The sequence below is a fragment of the Paralichthys olivaceus genome, chromosome 7 (genome assembly GCF_024713975.1).
Source record: "Paralichthys olivaceus isolate ysfri-2021 chromosome 7, ASM2471397v2, whole genome shotgun sequence".
Classification (NCBI taxonomy): Eukaryota; Metazoa; Chordata; class Actinopteri; order Pleuronectiformes; family Paralichthyidae; genus Paralichthys; species Paralichthys olivaceus.
The window spans coordinates 22,236,051-22,260,037 of NC_091099.1; the positions used below are offsets into that span (position 1 = coordinate 22,236,051).

The window sequence follows — 23,987 nt, forward strand, 5'->3', positions numbered from 1 at the left end:
TATTAATATGAGACAGATTATGCTTCATGTTATAAATTGCCTATTTGACCTCTTCTCAGTTCTTTAGCTTCCTGTTCCTCTTATTTACAATGGATGTTTTATCAGGTAGTGAGCATGCCAGTCAGCTGACTGCCCTCACACTGTCTGTGTGTGTGTCTGTGTGTGTGTGTGAGAGAGAGAGAGAGAGAGAGAGAGAACCGTCCTCTATCCTTTCTTATAGGTCTTGAAAGCATGATGAGGCGTGGCTACACTCAGGATTATAGTTTATCCAGCCTCTATTGGACGGCCTGTAAACATCTACTTGTTTTTATATTTGCGACATTTCGTCATTGTATAGTAATTGCTTGTAAACTTGGTGTAAAACTGGTGACATGTTTCAAAAGTCTGACACATAAAATTACAATCAAATGTCTTATGTTTGTGGTTCCACATTCTCTCTCTCTATTTCTTTTTTTTTTTTACACAGCAGTATCTCCCCTAAATGCTAATTACTTCTCTATAAACTTCCGGTATTGGACTTCTCTGTTTTCTACTTGACACCACATATCAGTGATGGCACTATGTCTCTGTCAGACATACATTCCTTTGGCATAAATACATTGAAACACCTCTCCATTCATGCTGGACACTGTCTTTTCTCATGAAGGTTGTAAATATTGTTATTTTGTTGATGCTGCTTTATACACCATATATTGCACTTCTGTAGAAAGGTTTTTCTCTGTAGCTTTCCCTCACTCTCGTTGAGGGTTAAAGTCAGATGATGTCACGTGTTGTACAGATTATTAAACCCCATGATGCAAATTGTGATGTGTGAATATGGACTATACAAATAAAAAAGGAATGATTACTCTATAGATAACACGCTAAACATTTCTTCATGCTAATGACTTTTTGGTGAGCAAAGCCTGTAGTTTAGTCCACAGAACATATAAATATGTCTTTGTTACATGTAATAACAATGTTTTGTTGTCATTTTTGGATTTTGTCACCTTCATCACAGAGCAAGCCCAGTTTGTTGTGCAGTAAACTGAATTATAGCACCTAACCCTACATATTGGTGTTCAGAATCTACTTTATATCTATAGATGTCAACACAACAGAGATTGGTGATATTATTATTGTCTGATTGATGAATGTGTGTTGAGTGAATGAGGCGTCCACTCCTCCGAACATGGGTCAGCACCCACTGCACCGTGCCCAGGGAGGGAGCCTTCTCTCTGGGATTGACTCACCTCTGACCTCCGGCAGAGTCAGTGCAACTAAGCTGCTCACCAGTGCGACGGAATCCACCAGCAGCGACTGGTTAGTCACATGACCAGGGAGCCTCTCTCTCTCTTTCTCTTTCTTTACCTCTCTCTCTCTCTCTCTATCAGTGTGTGTTTTAGTTCCGTGTTCACTAAGGGACTGAATGAGTCTCCACGGCCGGTGTGTGTCAACCTTTTACGCCGCTGCGGGGATCGGCCAAGCGCGGAGAGCATCTTCCTCCTCCTCCTCCTCCTACTCCGCCTCCACCTCCTCCTCCTCCTCCTCACGCAGTCGCTTCGCCGGGACCCACTCTGGACCATGCTCACGCGGGTGAAGTCTGCGGTGGCCAGCTTCATGGGAGGCGTGATGGCCGGTGGCACCAACGGAGAGCATCCAGGCGGCGGCGGAGGCTCGGATCTGCCGCTCCGGTTCCCGTACAGCAGACCGGAGTTCCTGGGACTCTCGCCGGACGAGATCGAGTGCTCGGCGGATCACATCGCGAGACCGATCCTCATCCTGAAGGAGACCAAGCGGCTGCCGTGGTCCACCGGCTACGCAGAGTGAGTAGACCTGTGTGCGTCCATGTTTTTCCACCGCATCCTTCCTGGACCAGAGCTCAGTCAGCAGGGCGTAAACAAACACCAGCCGCTGTTCTCCTGTCTTCTTCCAGCAGGATCCATGTGTGGCCCGGATTACAATAGAATAAAGCCAAGGTGCAGCAGATGGCCTGTGTATTCTACAACATAAACATCCCTGTTTCCCATGATGTACCAGATCATCTATCATCTATAGTGGCCTTATAGGAGGACGTCATTACTGTGAAGGCATAGCTGATGTCATTTGTTTATAATCAGGTCACTGGTGTAGACTCACTGTAGAATATGGTGTAAGATAGTGTTACATGATCAGATCAATAATAAACTACTCAATCAGATAACCTAGATACTATTCTAGTCACTAGACCTTTTCTTCAAATCTGCATGTGTCTGTAGAGCCAGTAAAACCTGATTACAACCTTCTGAGACGTACTGAACAGCAGCTTTTTTCATTATTTGCTCAGTCAGTGTTTGCTTTGTCACACACTGTTTTCATCCTCCCGCTGGGAGCAGAGCTGCAGCCGGACCCATAAGATTCACCTGTTGTACTGTTGATATCACAGTGCAGGATCTTCCTGAATCCTGTTTTAACATATGGGCGTATCACCGTCAGAGGATTTAGTGCATTGGCTCATGAAAAGTTGTTATGAACTGTGATGTTAGTGTGTCAGCTGCAAACAATAGCAGAAGACTTGCACTGTTTATTTAGTTATTTGATAGGGACAGAGCACATTAATGACCATCAGTTTACACTACATGTAAACATGCCAGATTCTAGCAAGAATGCTAATTTACATCTGAAGTCCCAAGATAGATGCATCACAAGCAAGGTGATTGTGCGGGTAAGAGGCGTTCACAACAACAGGAACATTTCCGGCTCCTGGGTAGAGCCTGCAGGAGGCAGGACAGTGGTGGATCTAGATCTAAATCAGGGGCCAGAAAGAGCCACAATTCCTGCATTTTCACATGGACTCACTCATTTTGCAGACATTTTACTAGGGGCCCTGCATTTGCATTCTCACATACATGCACATCCACTCCGGAAAATTTGGGTTAGGGCGGAGAGAGGAGTATTGAATCACGTAATTTGCATGCAGCTGAGAGCAGTATGCAAAGACACTTTCACACAAACAAGAGTTTACTTTTCATGTCTGGGACATTCACGTCTGACAGGACACAACTTAGAAAAATGATAAACAGGACATTAAAATGTGATCTATACTTATACATGTCTACATAATGCGACTAAGGGCAGAATACTCCACATGTCTGAATTTGATTATTGCTTAATACGAGTATGATCTCATTCAGGTCAAGGTAATCAGAAAATGCTGTTTAACATTGTCTTATTTAGACTTTTGTCTTGATTGGGTGAATATCAGAATATTGGTGCCCATTGTAAACATAGTCATTGTGTCTCTCGTGAGGCCACAGAGTCACAATCCCTACTTCTCATACATCCCTGCGTGAAATATTTGGGTGATTTTTGAGGTGCTCTTGTAACTATAAAGGTCAAAGTTCAGGTCTTGAGTCGATCGTGACTACACAGTGTGTGACACAGCAGCGCACTCAATTCATAATTTCACAAAGAAGGGTGAGTTTGATCTGTGTTTCTTCCCTCGTTATAAACTCTTATCTTCATGCTGTTGATCAGTGGTCATGACAGAGCGCTTGTTTCCTCGTCAAGCCAATAGACGTTCAGTGAGATCGCTGTGTGCAGGAAGAATGCATATCGCTTTGCATCTAGTGTTTCAACTTCAGCCGTCTTGCTCTGAATAAAAAAGGTTTTATCGTGTCAGGTCGGCCAGGGGTGTCTGCTAGGAGGGTTTTACTTATACACATCAGACACAGTCCAGTCTCACTCCCTCGGGTGTTTGTTCTTTGTTCCTAAGAAATACAAGACTGAGTAATACATTAGCACCAGAGATTAGGGCTTAAAATGACCCATTTTTTATATTAATTGTTTTATCAAAACAAATGTGACAGAAGAATGTGAAATGACCTATAGGGGATGTCTTTAAATGAATTGATTTGTCTGGCCAGTAGTCTAAACCTAAGATATATTGAATTTGCTTTGAATTAAAGCAGAAAATAATAACTTTTCTGAAGCTGAAACCAAAATATATTTGGCATTTCTGTTTGATATAGTCCAGAAAATTGGTTTAGTTTCATTTTATGACGTTAAATTCTAAGATTGATTGAGTGTTTTACTACTAACGAGCTCTACACACACTGAGGACATCTTATTATTATTAGTATTTAAAAAACTACTGGATTGCTTTGGAAATGTATACATACAGTATTTTCACTGTGCCCAGAGGATAAACCCTCATTTCTTTAGGGTTCCCTGACTGTGATTTGGCACACAAGCTTGTAAAGAAATGTGTGATTCCCAGATGATGCAACCATATGACTCTTCCTCTGACACATATGCTGAAACGTGAGTTTATTTACACATTGGAGCCTAAACATTACACTGGCTAAACATCGCTGTTAGCTTGTTAGCATGCAGACATTAGAATTTAGCTCAAACACTGCTTGTGCCTAAAGTCCCACAATCTCACAGAGCAGGTTTGGTCCTGTTCATACCTGTTTATTAGATAAAACATGCAGTGATTAACATACAATTTGTGTCTAGTGACTAGAAAAAGAACAATACAAAATGGATGCTTGCATATTTGTCCTAAAGGCTTGAAGGGCTTACTACAATCACACTCAGTTTCTTTCTTATTTAAACATCCTGACTATTTCACCCATGTTCAAAGATTGTGCAGGATGAGCTGCTTAGTCCTTCTCTGTCTCGTGCTTTCCTCCCTCACACCCCTGTCTTTGTGTGAGCAGGCCTGTCTGAGCCTCTCAGGGTTATCCAGGGTCAATGTGTTGCTCTTACAGGAAGAGCAGCCCTGCTTCATGAGTCTCTCTGAGTGGGCGCACTGTCAGGTCCAGTGAGCATGATCATTTGAATGGATCAGTGACGATTGCTCACCCTCTCTTCTCCATCTACAGCACACGTACGGGCCTCGCTTTTGTAGACAGGCGACATTTACTGCAGCTGCCCTCACCAGCAATGACCCTCATCATGCTCTCTTATGTTGCTTATTCTTTCTAAAAGTAGAGGGGTGATGCTCCGGATGTCACCTTCAGCAGCGTACACACAGTTTTACTCTCTCTAGGAAATTCAGAGGGGTTCACCGAACCATGCCGATTCCCAATATATACACAACTCTTCCATAAATATAAACTGTACAATATTTATAACATACTTGTAATGGTGACACTATTGACGTGTTTATTAGGTCGTTGTTAATGGATTCCTCCCACAGTCCCAAAACGTACAGCTTTGGTAAATTGCACACTCTTGCAGGAGTGAATGGTTGTATGACTCGATAACCCTGCATCCATCCTGAGTGAGTGATACAGTCGGACAGCGCTGAGTTAGTGTGTGTGAGTGCACCCAAATGTATCCTCAATGCATCTTGAGATCAGATCACACAGACCTCATTCAGAAGTGGCCCTGCAATCGCTGGCGTGCTTTCAGGGGTGTGCCCAGCCTTTCGCTCAATGTAGTTGAGTTGCTGGATGGATGGAAAGTACTTATTTAGTTCTTTGTATGAGATCAGTGAATGTGGGACACAAAAATCAACAATGGCCCCCATTTTATATCTATCTTCACTTTAGGTAAAAGTAGGTTTCAACACACTGTGCCCACAAGAATAAATCAAAACAGACAGTTTGGATAAAACCCAGTCACTGATCCTTTAGTCCAGTGGTGGGATGATATTGCCAAAGCTAATTCTTTTCTAAAGGATTCATTGAGAATTGTTAAATAATTCCAGTTGTTGGTGGAGTAACAAAAACATGGTCCAAACTCGTTTTTTTTCCTCAGCTGCTTCACATTTTTTCTTCTTCTTCCTCAACTAATCCAATTGTGTCTTGGCAGAGTGGAGTGGTGACACTGGGAGAGCACAGCAGAAGTTGTGACAAAGGTTTCCCACTGACTCAGTACCAATAACACATACCCCTGCAACCTCAGCAGCAGTCCGATCAATGCTTAATCAATACGTCTGTGAGCTAAATACTGTGTTTTGGCTGCAGGTCAGCAGACGTGATTGTGTTTGGGCACGTCGGTGCTGTGTCTGCATTGAAGGCAGCAAGGTGACATAAGTGGTGTGCAAATCTTTGTGGAGGGAACAGAGACAAGGAGGTGAGATGTACAGGGTGTTTAACAGTTTGGTATCGGTGAATGAATTCAGGGAATGCATGTTTCACAAATCGAATCTAATTCCATGAATAGACCATAAATATGTGAGTTTTCCTTCTATATTTATTACCTTTGCCAAGGAGGTCATTGTTTCACCCAGAAAATTGATTGAATGTAGGGGATTGTTGGTTCATGGAGGAGATTTGTGCTCTAATGTTTCTAATGTATTATTTTCCATTGTTAAGGATACTAATAAAGTTAGTGTTACCCTCAGCTGTGGAGTGGAAGCACACAAGCGTCACTTCATACATGCAAAGCTTCCCAGTGCTCAGTCACATGACGGAGCACATGTTCTTGTGTCGTCTCTGCTACATCAGCACAGCACAAACAGCATTCATTGTGAGCTCTCTTATTGCACGGCTTAAGCAGTTTAACAAAATGTGTAATGCACCACCGCAATCACTTTTTAGGATTATTTTAATCACGATCTTCAATGAACTCTTTTTTGATCAAACTGTTTAAAGAAAATGGGAACTGAATGTAGGAACTCAGTTATGGGTAATGAAGTGATTCAATAGCTGACACAAAAAGCTACAATTACAAAGTAATGTGAACAGTGTGTCTGTAGCAGTCATATAGCCTTTGGGTTAGTTTTTTTTCTTCAACAACTTGGTATTGGTCATGTTTGCTTTGGTTGCACAAGAATATGAATGAACTAGTATCACTCTCTTAGAAGTATTGTTGTATATAGGGCCACACCTAATGACTGTTTTCTTTTTTAACGAGTTCCCTGAATTATTTTCTGAGAATTCAATTCTCTGAAAATAATTCAGAACTTGTATATGTAAGTGTATAATGTAATAATATCCCTCAGATGACCTGGAGGTTCCTCATTCTTTTGAAGCAGTGTTACTAAGAAAATAAAAAAACCAAAAGCAAAGCAGGAGCACAGTGGACTCCAGCTCTGACAGGGTAATTAAGTTCATGTGATGGTCTCAAACGTGAAGAAATGAAATGAGGTAACCGAATATGACAGCCCTGCTCTCAGATACAGCTCATGCCTCGGGGTGTGGACGGCTTTTCGTCTCATATCAAAGTTAAGAAGATTGAAAGCTCAACTGCTGTGAATCTTGTGATCTTCCAGGGACAATCGGATGTCATTCCCTTCAGTGCTCGGTCTCAGACACGCATTGTAACGCATGAGGTTAATAGGCTCCTTTCGTCATATGAATTTCAGGAAAAGAGAAAGATCTCACAAACATACACTGTGTACTTTAGATCAGTGCTGCTGACCATGTTTCAGAGCATATAGACTTTCTTATAGGACTTGACTCTGACAATAAAGCCTGTGTAGCGAGCTTATTCTCTGATATCAAACAATGGAGCTTCTCTGTAATAATAACATCAGCAATTAAGGCTAACTTAATGTTAACCATGATAAATGATCCATCTCCAGCAGGTTTCAATGTCTTTCACGTTTAATTACAAAAGTGAATTAAAACCAACAGTTACCTGGAAAGATAGACATCTAACAACATGTGTTGTGCTGAGGATAACATTCTGCAGTAATGTACAATAAAACAGATCAAAATCAGTTCATACTCAAACGCGGGGAGAACATGTAATCTGAGAGATAACAGTGCTAACCACAGCACAACCAACAACTTTACAGCACCACTGTGATGGGATGTGAACCTATTGCCTGGACTATAATGAAAATGACACAGAAATCCACTGTGAGGAGAAAGTAAATATTCCATTGAAACCTTTCTTACTGACACACAGTAGGGGAGTATGTTATTATTAGTCTTTAGCATGGGGGACATGGAGAGCACATTGTGAAAGACACCAATTAAAATCAATCTCACTGAGTACAGGCCTCCACAGTCAATATCCTGTCGTTTTGACGACCCATTGTGTTTTCTTAGCTGTCGACGGACGATCTCTGCTCTGCGTGTTCATCCCTGTGACCAATTAGGATTACTTATATAGGATCCCCCATAGGGAAGTAATCATGGCTCGTCTCTGCAGACAGTTAAGAATAGATGCCAATCTTGATGTATTTATGAAATCAAATCGGTCTGTTGTGTCGTATAATTCCACAAGGAAGTAAAAACTGACCTAATTTCCACAAAAATACTTGTTTGTTTTTCACACTTCGTCCCTCATGCAGCTTGATCATTTAACTCACAGTGCTCTAATTTCATAAGATATTCTGTGCACAGTTTTAATAGGGCCACTGTGGAGTTAACATCTCCTGCGGTGCGGCTAAATTAAGAATGCCTGGAGTATTGTTGAGGAGCATGTGCTTGTCCATGACTACAGCAGCTCGCAGCTCGCATCTGCCAGGTGTCGTATAATGCAGTATTCATGTCTTCATGTCCTCTGGCCTACATCTCAAATCAAAAGGTGAACTTAAAGTCAGTGTACATCTGCTGACTTTCATTCACCGTATCTCACTTTGTTCACAGCAGCCATGGAGGCAAAACCATCACATTTAGACAAAAGGTCATCTTCTATCGCCTGCATATCTGCTGAAGCAGCAGTCATGTGTCCAGCAGACGCGTTGAGCAAGAGTCCTGCAGAGTATCTGCGGGCGTCACTCTGTCAGCCCTCGACACTCAGGAGATTCTGTCTCTGCATTAATAAACACAAAGATGATAAGTTACTTTGTGGAAAGTTGAAATGAAGACGCAGCTGCTGCTGAACAGTTTGTGTTTCTGATGGAGGGCTGTACTTGAAGTGATGTGAGTGAAGATGACAGATGATGTCACAGAAATCATTCATCCCTCAGGGTCTTTTTAGGGTCTCTTTATATCATGAAGATAGTACACACGTAACGTCTGCTGAAATGATTGAAGGTATTGGAGCTTTTGATCCATTGACTCCAGTTTCTTAAAGATTTTAGTGTTAACATGAACCATGGCTTGAATATGTGTGTCCTGTTATCTCCTCTCCATCCAGAGTGATCAATGCAGGGAAGAGCACATTAAATGAGGACCAGGCCTGCTGTGAAGTGCTGCTGGTGAAAAGGAGACCGGCAGGAAGCAGCACACCCAACCGGACCCCCCTGACCCGCAGGAGGTCCTCCCTACCGAACGGAGAGGGCCTGGGTCTCCGGGAGAACCTGGTGAGTCAAACAAATGTGTCTGGTTCCATCTCGGGTAGTTATCAACCGTTCCACCTTATCCAACTTAACAAGTCAAAAAAGATAGTTTAACAAGTCGTATTATCCTTCAATCATTTAATACATTCAAACAAAAACAGATTAAGACTTGAATTCTATACCTCAGCCTGAGAACTTAAAATAACAGGGAACAAGTAAGAGTGTTGGCTTGTTAATTCCTGGAATATGAGAATGAAGTGGTAATATTAGAAGAATATAGTCGCACTTGAGAAGACAGCTGTAATATTACAATGAATCTTTTCAAAAAAGATCCAAAAGAAAATATACTAAATTATAACTTCACAAGATGTTCCACATTCCTGATCACAGGCTGATCTTCTGATATTCCCCTCTAACGTGACACTTAAATTAAGACTTTACTTTCATAGAAATAACCACTTTATTCTGGTATTATTACTTTACTCATTGAGTGTTTTTGAGTTGGCCCTGATACTCTGATGATGCGTAAAAAGCTTTAGCTCAGAGTGAATGTAAGTCCTTGAATGCCCCTGGGGCCTGTTGTTGGGACCCTGTGTCCCCTCATCCTGTCCCATCAGCACTTTATTGGGGCATACAGTGACAGCCAAGGTAAACACGAGCACATTTACTCATATAAACACACTGAGAGGGAATTAAAGTTAACCTTGTGTTCTTGCACACAACACAATGTCATGTATAAAGGAAACCTACATGATTATAAAATGTAAAGCCACTTCTGTTTGTCTTGGAGAACAACCACAAAAACATAAGATACTGATGTGTGTTTTACTTTGTCTTATTGTTTTACAAGTGCACTGTGACTTATGTTTCCTCATCATATTCATTATGTCATATCTATATAAAGTAACACTGCTACTGATATTTACTCTCAGCCCACCGGTACTTCACCAAGCCTTACCGAGAGCCTGCAGAAAACCCATGCAAGTACCTCATGACTCACTGCTGCAGTGATACTAGACCCATAAGAGTAGTGTAGAGCTGTTTCTAGTGCTCTTTGCTTCACGTTGTAATGCCAGCATGTGCTATATTTAGAAAATCAGAGCCTTACCTTGTGCAAAAATATGTGCAAGCAATGATCCATACTCAGTGACCAGTAAACTTTACTGTGTGAACCCTGTCCCTGCTGATTATAGCCCCTCCCTTACATACTGTATGTTTCCAAGCATCTTCATGTACAGGACTTGATTGACAAGAGTTATTAGTATCCTAAGAATAAAAGCATGATCACTGGTTGCAGGAGGGCGGAGGGTCAGACAGGTGCGGCACTATTTGAGGGCTCAAAGGTGTGTGACGAATGAACCACATCACAGGGGACTTTATGTATGACGTTATGTGGGAGGAGGCCTTTTTGTAGATGGACGCACTGGACAGTGTCTACTTCAGGAACATACATGTCAGATCTATTAAAGCCTGTAGATTGAAGCGTTGATGCCAGAGGAAACAGAATGAGTTCATCCATTCATGGACCTCTTGCACCACCAAGAGGAAGTATACACTCAGATCAGAAGTTGTCATTGAAATGACAGCTGCAGGCCCCTGGGAGCATTTTCACTGAACACCTATGGCATCAGTTCTCAAATGGGAATGAGATGATTTTGTTTTCATTTCCTTTTTCTGCTTGGTAGCCAAGTTTCCAGGTCGGCTGTTCATAATAAATGCAGATGAAGATAATTGGGTATTTTGAATTGCCCTACATTCAAACTTTTATAATGATGGATGATAAGTCATTAAATGTAATTATCCTAAATAATTATAACTATCATGAGTTCCAGTTATAGATGAGGCTGTTTTCTAGGTATTTATTTAGAATTCTGATCAGACACTGGAATAATTAACCTGCTGAAATCAACTTTTTAATAACCGTTGAGAAACCAATCTATATTTGAACCAAGGAAACTGCAAACACTGCTCATGACCACGGAAAGTTGAGCTACGGACAATCTTCTTATCTGACGAACTCCACTTCCAGATATTGTCCGATAAAACAGCTCATAAATGAAAATGTTGACTCATCTGATACTGACACTGTGCTGGACTCTGTATCTGATATCCGTATCCAGGACGGCTCTGAAGACCTAACCTTCCACTACTGGGCGTTGTTCGACGGCCACGCCGGCTCTGGGGCAGCTGTCATGGCCTCCCGTCGTCTCCATCACCACATCGCCCTGCACCTTCAGGAGGTGATGGAGATCCTCTGCACTCCGAACCTGCTGCCACCCACATGCCTGGGCGAGGAGCCCATCAATCACCATCTCACCCCGACATCCCAACGCGCCCTCACCAGGGCTGCGTCTCTCCGGGGCGCCGCGGGGGCTCCGGGTTCACCCAGCACCCCACCTACACGCTTCTTCACGGAGAAGAAAGTTTTGCACGAGAGCCTGGTGATCGGAGCCATTGAGAATGCCTTCAAAGACATGGTAAGAGATGTGTTCTTGGTATAAAGGAGAAATATGAAAATTGTCACTTTGATAAGATCTTCTATAAACTCCCCAGTGTGTAATTAAAATACTACTCGCTCCATTCAAATTACAGAGTATAAAAAACATTTTCACGGGTACTGCTAAGAAAACAGATGATTCAACGACAGACGATCTTAAAAACATCTAACAGACAGAACTGCTCTGTACTAAGGTCAGTGTGGCATTCGACCACGCCACAGGGTTCCCCTCACGACAGCCAGAGACAAACCAGTCCAACCATTCCGTGCTCTTCAACATCTTTTATTAACATGAAACTGAACCTTATACAACATGGAACTTAAATGGTCCAGCACTTTCTGCTGGACCTTTAGCTTCAGTCTCTCTCCCAGTGTCCTTCTCTTTCCCCGTGTGTCTCAGAGCGTTCTTCCCCCGAGTGTTCTTCCTTTGAGTCTCTAGTGCATTCCTCCCGAGGCATCTCTGCTGCCTCCTTTTAAAGTCTGAGGATCAATCAGCTAACAGCTCTCACCTGTGCTGATTGATCCTCTGTGGTGCAGGTGAAGGTGCTCTCTCCGCCCCTTCACCTCCACAGTCAGAAATTAGGGCAGCATGTTGGTGCAGGTTGTAGTTTCCTCACAGCGACCGCCTCCCTGTTTGAATCCCAGGTCACCTGGGGTCTTTCTGTTTGAAGTTTGCATGTAAATGGTTGTATTTATATAGTATAATTGACAGTATAGATGTGGCGACCTGCCCAGGGTGTATCCTGCCTCTTGCTCTATGTCAACTTGGATTGGCTTCAGGTCTCACATAGGGTCAACACATAACAGATGGATAAGATATATTAAGTTTTCACAAATGTATTTCCCTTATATTGGTTGTAATATTTGCCTTAATTTTCTAGATGTTTATTGTCCGCTTTAACATTTTCAAATGAAATCATTTGAAAGTCATTCATGTTGAAAGCAAACATTTCTACTTATGATCAGTTTACATGCCAAACAGTGTTACACACTATTTCCTGGACTGGTCTTTTTACACTATGCATCCACCTTTGGACATTTTGAATGTATTTGCAGGATAGTCATGTCCTTCACTAAAAAGATTGTTGCAGGAAAAGAAATAAGAAAAGGGCAATTTCTTTGCACTCTAATCCAATCTACAATCCAAATGAGTTTCCTTACACACACAGCGTTACAGAATTTTCATGATGAACTTTTATAACTGACTCTTTAAAGGATTAACTTTCCATTTAAATATTGATCAGTAACTGTGCACACAAGGATCATCGGTTTTACTTAACATCCATTAAACTAATTGCTTCCTAAGTCAATTTCTATTGATTCACTTTAATTAGAAGGTCAGACTAAATGCACATAGACATCCCAGTTTCCGATTTGTTATCATATGAAACGTGTTAAATTAGATCTATGCATGCAGAATACTTAAAGTACACAACATGCACATGTAGTAATCATCATCATCACCATGTCCTTACCTGTTATTATCATGGCATTGCATTTCACTACTCTGCTAGAAGGTTAGGTTTTTAGTACTGTTGAAAAATACAGATCTAGTGAATGTGAATGTGGTTTGTTGGCTCTTGGCAGAGGTGACATGCACTTCTAGTTGTGTATACAGCTATCAAGCTAACATTAGTGTTGTATGCATAAGGATTTGGCTGCATTAGATATTTTATTTGCTGTGATGCTGTTAGTTGATTTGTGAACTCATCTGGGGTGTCACCCTCCTCTGGCAGCCCAGAGGCCGAAGGTGATGAGGTGCCTGATGGTGAGGTGTGGTCACACACATTCAACTGTACAAACACTCTGAGGACAGATACACACGTTCTCTCACACTCCACCCTCTGCACATTCATAATGTATGACTGTTCCTCTTAAACAGCATGGAGTGTCGGTAAGTCAGCCAGCCAGCAAACAGCCAGGGGAACTGGTGCACTCTACTTATTCCACACACACACACACACACACACACACACACACTCACCATCTGGCTGTGCTGTAAGTGGATGAAGGAGACTTAACTCATGCAGAGGCCAAAAGATCAAGACCAGAGCCAATCAAAACAGTGTGGACTTGCCTGACAGTCTTTGAGGGGGACAGGTCAAAGGTCACTGGCCTCAGTTTCATCATCAGGGTTTTCCATCAACAGTCCCTGCTGTGTTCGCCCTTGTCTGGGTTATGACAGAATAACAACTGCTACAGAGATTAAATTTGCTCCAAAGGAAAACGTTGCTCATTTATTTTCTTTCAGTTGAATAATAAAAAAAGGAATAAAATCAATTAAGTATCTATTCTACATTGTCTTGCTACTGTAAACGTGTCTGGCTTTGTAAATGATTTCAAACAGACGCTCTCAATGATCTTCCAGTGATTCTTCCCCCATGTGTCCACATCACAAACTCTTTGCTAAAAGCTAACATTTGTTCTCTGAGTCCTGGTGCTTCCACCTTTTAACCACTAGGTGGAAGTGTTCAGTTAACTATTTGTACAAAGCTGCATTGGCCCTAAAAAGGGATAAATAGTCTGTGGATAATTCAATAAATGATCTATTGTGGATTTTGGGTCAATGATCAGTTTGTTCCACAGAGTCATGAGGATTGTGTTTATTTAAATACTTAATAATAGATAATAATAGAACTACTGCCGAACAGTTACATTTGTTAAAATAGCATGGTGGAAATCCAGATTTTGCAGAGGATTCAGATCATAGAATATTACTATTACGGCCCACTTCTTACCCACAGTGCATAATCTACCTGCACAGTGCAATGACTTGTCTTTCTTTTGCTCTCTTTGTCTGTCTCCGTTGCACAAGACTCCAAGCAGTGTGCAGAAATCTACGTTTCCCTCCTCTCCTCTCCTCTCCTCCTCTCTCCTCTCATTTGGCTCTCCAGCTCTTTATAATCTGCACTTTTCACCCAGTGTCTCCTCTCTTTCTTATAGGGAAATTTCAATCTTTGCAGCTTTAGTCACAGCATCTTTGACTGTCATACCTCTAACCTTACAGCTAATGTTCAGTGTTATACCTAGTTTCTCCATGTGGTTACAGCATTTTTCATCTAAAGGCTTTAATATTAGCACCTATTCTCTGTCATTAAGTCATTTGAGAAAACTGGAATACAGTCAGGTTAAAATAACACCCATTTTTGCTGCTTAGAACAAAAGATTCACTTCAGCTTTTCTGAGTGTCTAACATTTCAAAACACAGATACAAGGTGTTACAAGTTACAAATGAAAACATTCAGGAATGTAGGAATGTACCATTAGGAAACAATTAAAGCAATTTGAGGGAGGAGAACGCACACCAATAAAAATGTGTCCGTAAGAGAGATTCAAAAGAGGATCAAGAGTTTTCCAGTTTACCAGTCGACACTAACATCACCACAAGCCCCTTGTGTTATTTATTTTTTAAGAAGGGAAATGTCAGAGAATCTTGGAAAAGTGTGTCTCTCAAATTCTCTGTCTCAGGCCGAGTTCACCGAGGCTGCAGCATCTTGTCAGAGGGATCCACCTTTAATCCTCCGCTGACACGACTCGCTGCATTCCTGTGAAAGTGGCCGGTTTGTGTGGAGTGGCTGCTCCGGCCTGATAAACACTCAGGGATAAACATTAAAAAGAGTAAAACAACGTGCAGCTCAGAGACAGAGTCTTATCACTCTGAGGGTTTGTTGGGCCAGGAGGGAAATAAGATGAGATCAGCGGTCTGCTCAGTGCAGCACATGTCGCCCCTGTGTGTGATTAGGTTGAGGGAAACAGTGAGTGTGCCAGGCCTATGAAGCTCAATATTTACCATGCTATATAAATTAAATAATGTGTATAAAAGTGTAAAAATAGCAAACTGCTCACAGTGTGGTTTCACAGCACACAGAGCAGACTCCAGGAACATAGTGTTAGTCGCCAAAAAATACATAACCCTCTGTAAAAAAATGTTTTCTCTGTATTTCAGTTTGTGTATTGGATTAAATAGACTCAAAGGTGATGTAATTTAAGTGTTATAGTGTTATTTTTGGACAAAGCCAGGTTAAATGTCTCCCTGATTGTGCTAACTCTGGCTTTGTGCTAACTTAGATGACCAGCCACTGGATATACAGTAGTTTCCCATTTACATTCATGAGAATATCAATCCTTTTTTGTTTTTGCTGAGCATTAGGATATCTGATACTTCCAGTGATGCTAAGCTAAGGTAATGGCCTCCTGGCTGCTATGACAGACCTGAAAGGGTTTTCTCTCACTCTGACTGAAAGCAAATAGGCAGCTTTTCCAAATTACACTTTTGTTTTTTCACAAATGTTTCCACTATTTTAGTGTGAAGTGTGTTGGTGTTTTCAGTGGCTTAAAAAATCTAATTTAATGTTAACGTCATATATAATCGTGTATGATTACTCATTCTCACACTACCAAACATATACGCAGTATTTAGATGGACAACATGTCAGCTACTATTCAGAAATGAAGCCAAAATATTGTAGATAAGAACGCTCGACAACGTCATTCGGAGTTAGAGACTGAGCCGTATCGATTGGTTGATGGAGCTGCAGTATTGAGATTCCCCCAGTACACACACTCCACTAATCACGAGTCAGTCTCACAGACAATCATTTCATTTCACATTATAATGTGGTCAATTGCCAATATACCAAATGTTTTGGCTTCACTCTCGGGTGTCGTCATATCCTCCATCTTTATATTATGTGTTTCTAACACATAGCTTTATCATTTAGGAAGAAGCTCAAATAAATAAAACTGTATTTCTATAATAGTTATAGTTCAGTTGAGAAATAAAACTTTCACTGCATTAACATATAGTTAGTGTAGTTTGGTTGAGTGAGATGTGTGGGCGTGTACTGCATAATTACACTTTTTTGCATGTCTATGCTGTACTTTAGTGTGTCCCTCAGTATATTATATCCTTGTTGCTAGAGCGGCAAATGAGTTGTTTTATTAAGTTTTATGAGCTGGATGTGTTACAGCGACTCCTTTACTCGTTGTGATTGAATGTTAAACAATACTCAGGAAGATGCTTCCCCTCAATATAATAGCTGAGATTTATTGAGCCAAAAATAACAAAATATTCTCCATGGTTGAGTTTCAACAAAGGTATCAGGTTTTCATCCCTCCTTAATTATACACACATGGATGACCTAGTCAGAGGCAGGATTAGAACCTGCCATCATTATTTAGAGGTATTTCTAAGCTTCACATTTTTACCTTGATCCATTATTTCAAGATCATAAACAATTTAAACTTTAGAAAATAATTGCCTGTCCATCAAATAATAGCAATCAGATATTATGACTTCAACAAGATGATTACTCTATTTAAAGTCAATTGATTTGTAATGGCCGATGTGATGATACGATGTGGGAAAGCATTCGACATGTCAGTTTAGTAGAATGAGACCAGTGTCTCTGAGGAGTGCGGTCTCTGTCTCTCTGTCTCTTATTTACCTCAGTCTTGGATGCTTCCTGGCGGAAGTGGAGAGAACAAAGGTGTAGATGTTTATGCAGACATTTTCATTATTAAAGACTTGTGCCTGCAGCAAGAGTTACTGTGAGGATAAATATGTATGGCTCACTATGGATTCATAATTCATCCTGTGCGAAGGACACATTTGTTCACCTCCCTCCCACTCGACTCTCTCACACACACACACACACACACGTACACGTGTATCCATCCTCCATGCCCCTCCATGCCCTCTCACTCCTGAGAAATGTGTTGCATCAGACAGCTGAAACATTTGAGTATGTGCATACACACACACACACACAGACCTTCAGACTCATACAAAAGCACACACACACACATGCATAGAAGCAGAACTATTTGTACACTCATGCAGTCAGATTCACATACACATTGGACACCTACTCTACAGTCCTCTTTTGTTCCCGGTGAGATATAAACACATGCATATACTGTACTTGCTGTAAACACACACAACTTTAGAGAGTTGTAATTAGATGGAGGTCATCAGCAACAGAGCAGAAGGCGATGTGCTTCAGTCGCATCCATCATGGGGAAACATCTCATGGATGGACTAACCCATTTTTCACACCATTCCCTCTGTTGATAGTGATGGAGGGATGTGAAGGAAGAAACCGTGGGGGTCATCCATTTTCCTGGTATAACTTCCTTCTTCTGTTCTGCAATTAAAAGCAGAGCAACAACAGCCAGAGAGACGGAGAGAGAGAGGGGAGAGGTTAAAGCAAGCAGTGAGAGCAGCTAGATTCAAATTTATGTGAGGATTTTGATTAATTCACTGACAGGTTAATTATTCATCTAATTAATGAATTAATAGCATGGGTTTTTTTCTTCTTCAGATCACTCTTTAGGTTTAATTAGCACCAAATTAATCTGGGCTAATTAACTGGTGTAATAACCAGCAGTCTTTCCAAACTTTCTCTTCTATCCCTTTGGTTTCCTTTTTGTTTTATTGCTCCTTGGCACTCTTGATAAATGAATTCATTATGTTGCTTTAATTAATAATAGCATCATGGCAGGTTTTAAGTAGCAGGGCAATATTTTACTCCGTATCAGGTTCTTACTGAAATGCTATGTGTCGCTGCGTGATGGGAAAACATTTTTTTAGAGCCGTGGTCTTTCAGTTTGAGACCAGGACTTAATGATTTTACGGTGAAACTTTGCAATGCTTTCACTCAAAACCATACACTCTCACTTAAATAGCCCCTGCTTGTGCTTAGATTTACTCTGCTTGTGCTCAAACTATTAGCTTGCACAATATTTTGTATACTTGGACTGATTTCTTGTGCTCCAGGTTGAGCTCTTCTTCTCGTGCTCATGCAGTTTATGTTTGCATGTCCTCTCCTCTGTCTGTCAAATTTCCCCAACCAATAGAATGCCAGGTCGAGTGAAGACAAATTAAATGTTCCCGCTCTTGTGCTGGTGTCTCTGTATTAGCTGCAGGATCCAGATGACTGTTATTATTAATGTCAATGTCAACTTATAAAGCACGTTTAAAACAACTTGGTTGACATAGTTAAACAGCAATACGCAATATATTGTAATACTAAAGATAATACAATCTGCTTGGATTTTAATGTTCTCAACTCAAAAAGAAGGCCAAAGAGAAGAGGGGGCAGATTTATTATGGAGTGGTGAGCTGTTCCACAAGCTTGGGGTGGCTCCTGCAAAGGCTCGATCACCTCTGGTTATCCAGGAGCAGCTGAGCTTTGAGTGCTTTTTAAAATCTGAATGTGAAATCGATAAGTCCTGCTCTCAAACTGAAAGACCACGCTCTTGAATAAAGAAACAAACACATATCATTGGCTGTGTTGTTTAGACACATGATTATTTCCAGAGGATGTGTGTATGATGTGTCCCCATTAAAAGGAATACGTGTGTTTGTTTAGGATGTACAGATTGAAAAGGAGAAGGCCGTCTACAACATCTCAGGTGGCTGCACTGCTCTGGTGGTCGTGTACGTACTTGGGAAGCTCTTCGTTGGGAACGCTGGGGATAGCAGGTGAGAAACACCCTCACACACACACAAAATGAGTGTATGTATAGTGTACGAATGTATACCTATTGATAGTATACACTATTATGGTAGGATACACCATATTGATACTATATATCATATCCATATACTATGTCTGTCTGTGTGTGTGTGTGTGTGTATGTAGACTAGTCATAAATACATATTTTATCACTAGATTACTGCTACTGTATTATTATTTTTTTAATAATAATTATCATATATAGCTGTTCAAATATTATTATTTTTATTATTGTTATCATCATTTTTATCCTATCACTGCACATTATTATTAGTATGAAGCAGGTACACTATTATTTTTATTATCGTTATGAACATTGTAATAATTATGAAAATTATTATAACTATCAACATCGTCATTCCATCAGTATGCTATCACCACCATTCTTTGCACACTAGTATCACGATTTCCATCCATCCATCCATCTAAGCCTTTTTTCACTCCTGCTCAACTTCTCCTGCCCGCAGCCAGCAGGAGCAACTGTGTCCCAGCTTAAAGTAACAGAGGTTTGTTCTGTCTGCTCCTCACCCTCAGAGCGATCATCATCCGAGCCGGGGAAGTCATCCCCATGTCGGCAGAGTTCACACCAGAGTCAGAGAGACAGCGACTCCAGTTCCTGGTCAGAAAAAATCCCTTCTCTGCACGTTTCCTCTGAGAGCACAGCTGTCAGATATTAGCAGTGCTGACCTCCCCTCCTGTTGAGACACCAGCCATGCTTTGCTCTCTGTCTCTTTTACACTGCCTGCTCTCTTTGCAAGCTTAATAGTCAGTGGAATTGTTTTTCCTATCCCTTAGGCATGTCAATCTAATTTTTTTCTTTTCATATCAAAGGCGTACATGCAGCCCCACTTATTAGGGAACGAGTTTACACATCTGGAATTCCCCAGGAGAGTGCAAAGAAAAGAGGTTGGCAAGAGGATGTTGTACCGTGACTTCACCATGTCGGGATGGTGAGTTGTAAATTTTACCCCTTAATTTAAAATGCACAGGCGACAGAGCATGCTAACTGTGAGAATACCAATGTATTGCTGTATTGTGTGCCTTCCTGTTCCATTATTTAACTCCAAACACATGTTAACTAGAATAACACTCAGGGCAGTTCATACCTCCACCAAGGCCCAACAGTCCCCTAAAAAAACACATTCAAATTCACTAGACCTGGATTTTTATTTGGATCTACACCAAATTTCACACACTCCACAAATATCAGTTCCTTAAACATTTTTTTATCAAGAAAGTATTCTCTGAGAGATGGTGAAAAGCACTCTCAATATTGAATCTCACAATGTTGAAGAATGTGAAAATAAATTCCTGGATATGCAACAAAATGTAATGGGTTCTTCAATGACCCATACTGCATCCTTTCACCAAGTTTAATGGAAATCTGTCCTTGAAGTTTGTGTTCTTGCTCACAAATAAAAAAAAAAACAACCAACAAACAAATGTGCTGGGGTGAAAACATAACGTCCTTAGTGTTTATATCTGAGCAACACATAATGCAGCCAGTGTGAAAACCCACTTGATGGAAAAAGTCATTCAAATGCTTCAGTGTCAGACGGAGGCCAGGGAATGGGCCTGACATTTCTGCTTGTGTGTGAGAAGAATGCTATTAGGAATCTGTGGGCACCGCAAAGGACCCAACTATTTATCGTACTGTGGAGAGAGAGTTTAAAAAAAAGAGGTCAAAGAGACAGAGGAGGATCGTGTGGGAATAAGGAAGGAAGAAAAGGGAGAATACATAAAGTCAGGAACGTGAGAATAAGAGAGGAGAAGGGAGAGAAGGTGACTCGATCATCGAAGAGATAAAAACGGACAGAGTGATTACACAAACAGCCTCATTGTTCCTTGTAGACAGAGAATGGGTAGATTCTGTAAAACAATCCTGGATACACAGCTAATCAAGTCACATTAGGTGTATTTGAGCCGATATGTCCATGTAGTAGCTGATAAAGTGGAGATAATTCTTGAGCAATATCTCATATCATCATATCATGTTATCTTCTATGTTGATCATATGTTTTGAATGTGGAATCTTGCTGTGCAACAAGAGACTATAGCCAGTGTCAGGATAAGCCGGGTGAATGGATGGATGGATGGATGGGTCGTGATTACAGCTGTCAGATTCAATTCACTTACCTTTTATTTGTGTGGTGCAAATTATGACACATTATCTCGAGGCACCTTCTGGAGTAAGTCCAAAAAATTATAGTCCTATAGAGAACCCCAACAGTTTCCACAAAACCTGGGAATGGGGAGAGAGGAAGAAACCTCTACAGAACTCCCGCGTCCATCTTGCCTTTGGTTGGAAGAAAAGAAATGGCAGAGAGTCGTAAGACCAGGAATAGCTGCACACACACAGCTGTATTATAACTCAGTCAGACAAGCTGCTGTAAGGACAGCAACAATAGCTGAAGCTATCGGTGTAGTAGTGTTATCTATCGAACACTATGATATCTGCATTAACGAATAATAATAACTGAGAAGTAGGCAGATCTGGACCCTGCAGCTCTGGAGTCAGAGAAAGTGAAGTGCTCAGTGCATGATGGGAGTTCCCCCTGCAGTCTAGGCATATAGCAGCATAAGCAAGGAAAGGTTCAGGGCTTATCAAAGAGGATTTAAGTCTTACTTACTGTAGAGAAGGTGTCTGCCTCCCGAACGCAGAGTGGGAGCTGGTTCCACAGGAGCCTGGTGTCAGAAGGCTCTACCTCCTGTTCTACTCTTACAGACTCCAGGAACCACAAGAGAGTCTTTAGAGAGTGAAGTGATTTCATATTGGAGACATATGATCTCTTTTTTAGTTTGTGAGTCCTTGTGCTACAACATTTCTTACTGGGACAGATAAGTGTGTGTAGGTAAAAAGAAAATAGAATATATATAAATACTAGAAGTACCTCAAAACTGTACTTTTATTTTATTTTTTTCATTTTTCATGAATGGGCTTAATTTACATCCACCACTTGCATGAAGCTATAGAGAGGAAGAGGAAGAGGAAGAAGGAAAGTTGTTGAGAGCAACCTGAGGACAGAGCAGGTGACTGAGGACAGATGAACAGTGTGTTTCTACCTCCCTCTGGGTGTTTTGCGGCGCTGCTCGGTTGAGCTGATGTAGGTCAGTCGGTGGCTTCCTTCCTCACTTCCTCAGAACACGCCACCAGTCACCCGACTGCTTTACTGTCTCGGCAGAGCAAACGGCCTGTGATGTATTTTTAATCAGGTTCTACTGATAACCCCGTTCAGTTTCAGTCTCACCTGGGCTTAAGTCTGAGCCATGAAATTAGTGCCATGAAATTAGTGCCCTGTCAGTTGGTGTGGATGATCACTCTGATGTGCGTGGGTGTGACTTTACAGCTTTACTTTAGCAGCTATATGACATGTCGTCATATAGCTGCTCCTCAGATGCTCTATATAGCATCTGAGGAGCAGCTATAGGACTACAGAGTCTATAGGTAGAGATGATCATGTTTTTATGTATCTGCAGCTGTCTGTCAGTGGATGTTCATGCTCGTCTGTACCCTGTGTGCCCACATGCTGCGTGTGTGTGGGCGTTATCCAGCATCCATGATCAAGGCCGCGCTCTAATGACGGCATACAGGCCTGTAGCCCACTTCTTTCTCTCTCCCTCCCTCGCATTCTTTACCTCCTCTCTCTCTGCCAGTTGGGCCACAGTGCGAGCTTCGGCTTTGGTGTAGCAAACAGTAATGGTTGTTGTTGTCAAGTGTGGAGGGCAATTTTTTTTGTTGTTGTTTGCGAGCCGTCCAGGAGTGATAGATGTGGAGCAGTCAGCCGTGTACGACACAATCCAAATGCCATAGCAACACAGCCCAGCCAGGAGGAGGGAAGATGTGCAAGGAGGTGCTGGAGAGTACAGAGAGAGAGAGAGAGAGATAGGGAGATAGGGAGGGAGGAAGAAAAAGAACAGATGAGAAGGAAATTGCTTCAAGGACAGAGGGAAATGTAAGTAAATTGAGGTAAGCTGCAAATATATAGAAATAGAGATAAAGGAAGGGAGGAAACAACAAGAAAGACAACGGTTGGTGAGATGTAAAGATAGTAGGAAATAAAAAGAAGATGGCGTGTTGGCCACAGTCAAGGGAAGTGAGAAATGGCGATGAACGAGTTGTGTCTATTTGATGCCTGCGCCCACTGGAGTGTCTGTCCTCCCCCTGATTCTATAGACAATACATGAGAGAGGAGGGAGACTAACACACACCTTCATCACTGTCATACGTTTACACCCCCTCTCTGCCTTTTCCTGTCTTGCTTTCTCCTTCTCCCCCCTTTCTTTATCCACCATGCCTTGGTAGCAGCATGACTGATGCCCACAGTTTACATTTCATGTGGAGAGTCAGTGGGTCACTTCCATTAATCCAGGCCTTTCTCTGCCCCTGAAAGCACCAGTTACTCTATGAAAGGCCCATCAAGGTCGTGCAAAATGTTTATTGGTACGCAGCCATCACCTGCGGCAATTTCTCTTACTCATTCGTTCCTGACACCACGTCCTTCTCAAAGCCTGTCAACAGGTGAGGGTGTCTGTTGTGTTCAGCTGTATTCAGACACAAACGTCTCAAAGAAAACGTGTTAGAGACGTCATTTTGGACATTTTCCTGCTGTATTCTCACGAGACACCGTGACCTCCATAGATGGTGCTAACTACAAGCATGCACAGAGGTGTTTACTGCTGTAGTGGGCATACAAAGAAATTAGTCCTTGGATAGAGACACAGGAAATGAGGTTAAGAAGGCTGCAGCCATCCCAGCTTCACTGGAATCGGCGTGGCTGCTTTGTTTCTCCCTGGGTCGCCACTCTTTCCAGAAATAAATGGT

The 23,987-nt window shown here is 41.6% G+C and overlaps 1 protein-coding gene across 2 annotated transcripts in view; it reads left to right on the forward strand.

Moving 5' to 3' along the window:
- The first annotated feature begins 1,311 nt into the window (after positions 1 to 1,311).
- Positions 1,312 to 23,987, forward strand: part of ppm1h (protein phosphatase, Mg2+/Mn2+ dependent, 1H) — a 32,405-nt gene continuing 9,729 nt past the window's right edge. The window contains exons 1-7 of one of the 2 annotated variants that reach the window (XM_069528564.1): positions 1,312 to 1,805; positions 9,007 to 9,172; positions 10,081 to 10,128; positions 11,269 to 11,625; positions 19,019 to 19,131; positions 19,700 to 19,784; positions 19,997 to 20,115. In XM_069528564.1, the coding sequence (XP_069384665.1) occupies positions 1,312 to 1,805; positions 9,007 to 9,172; positions 10,081 to 10,128; positions 11,269 to 11,625; positions 19,019 to 19,131; positions 19,700 to 19,784; positions 19,997 to 20,115 (1,382 nt within the window). The remainder of the gene's footprint in view (positions 1,806 to 9,006; positions 9,173 to 10,080; positions 10,129 to 11,268; positions 11,626 to 19,018; positions 19,132 to 19,699; positions 19,785 to 19,996; positions 20,116 to 23,987) is intronic. The other variant, XM_020079567.2, reaches the window with a different exon arrangement.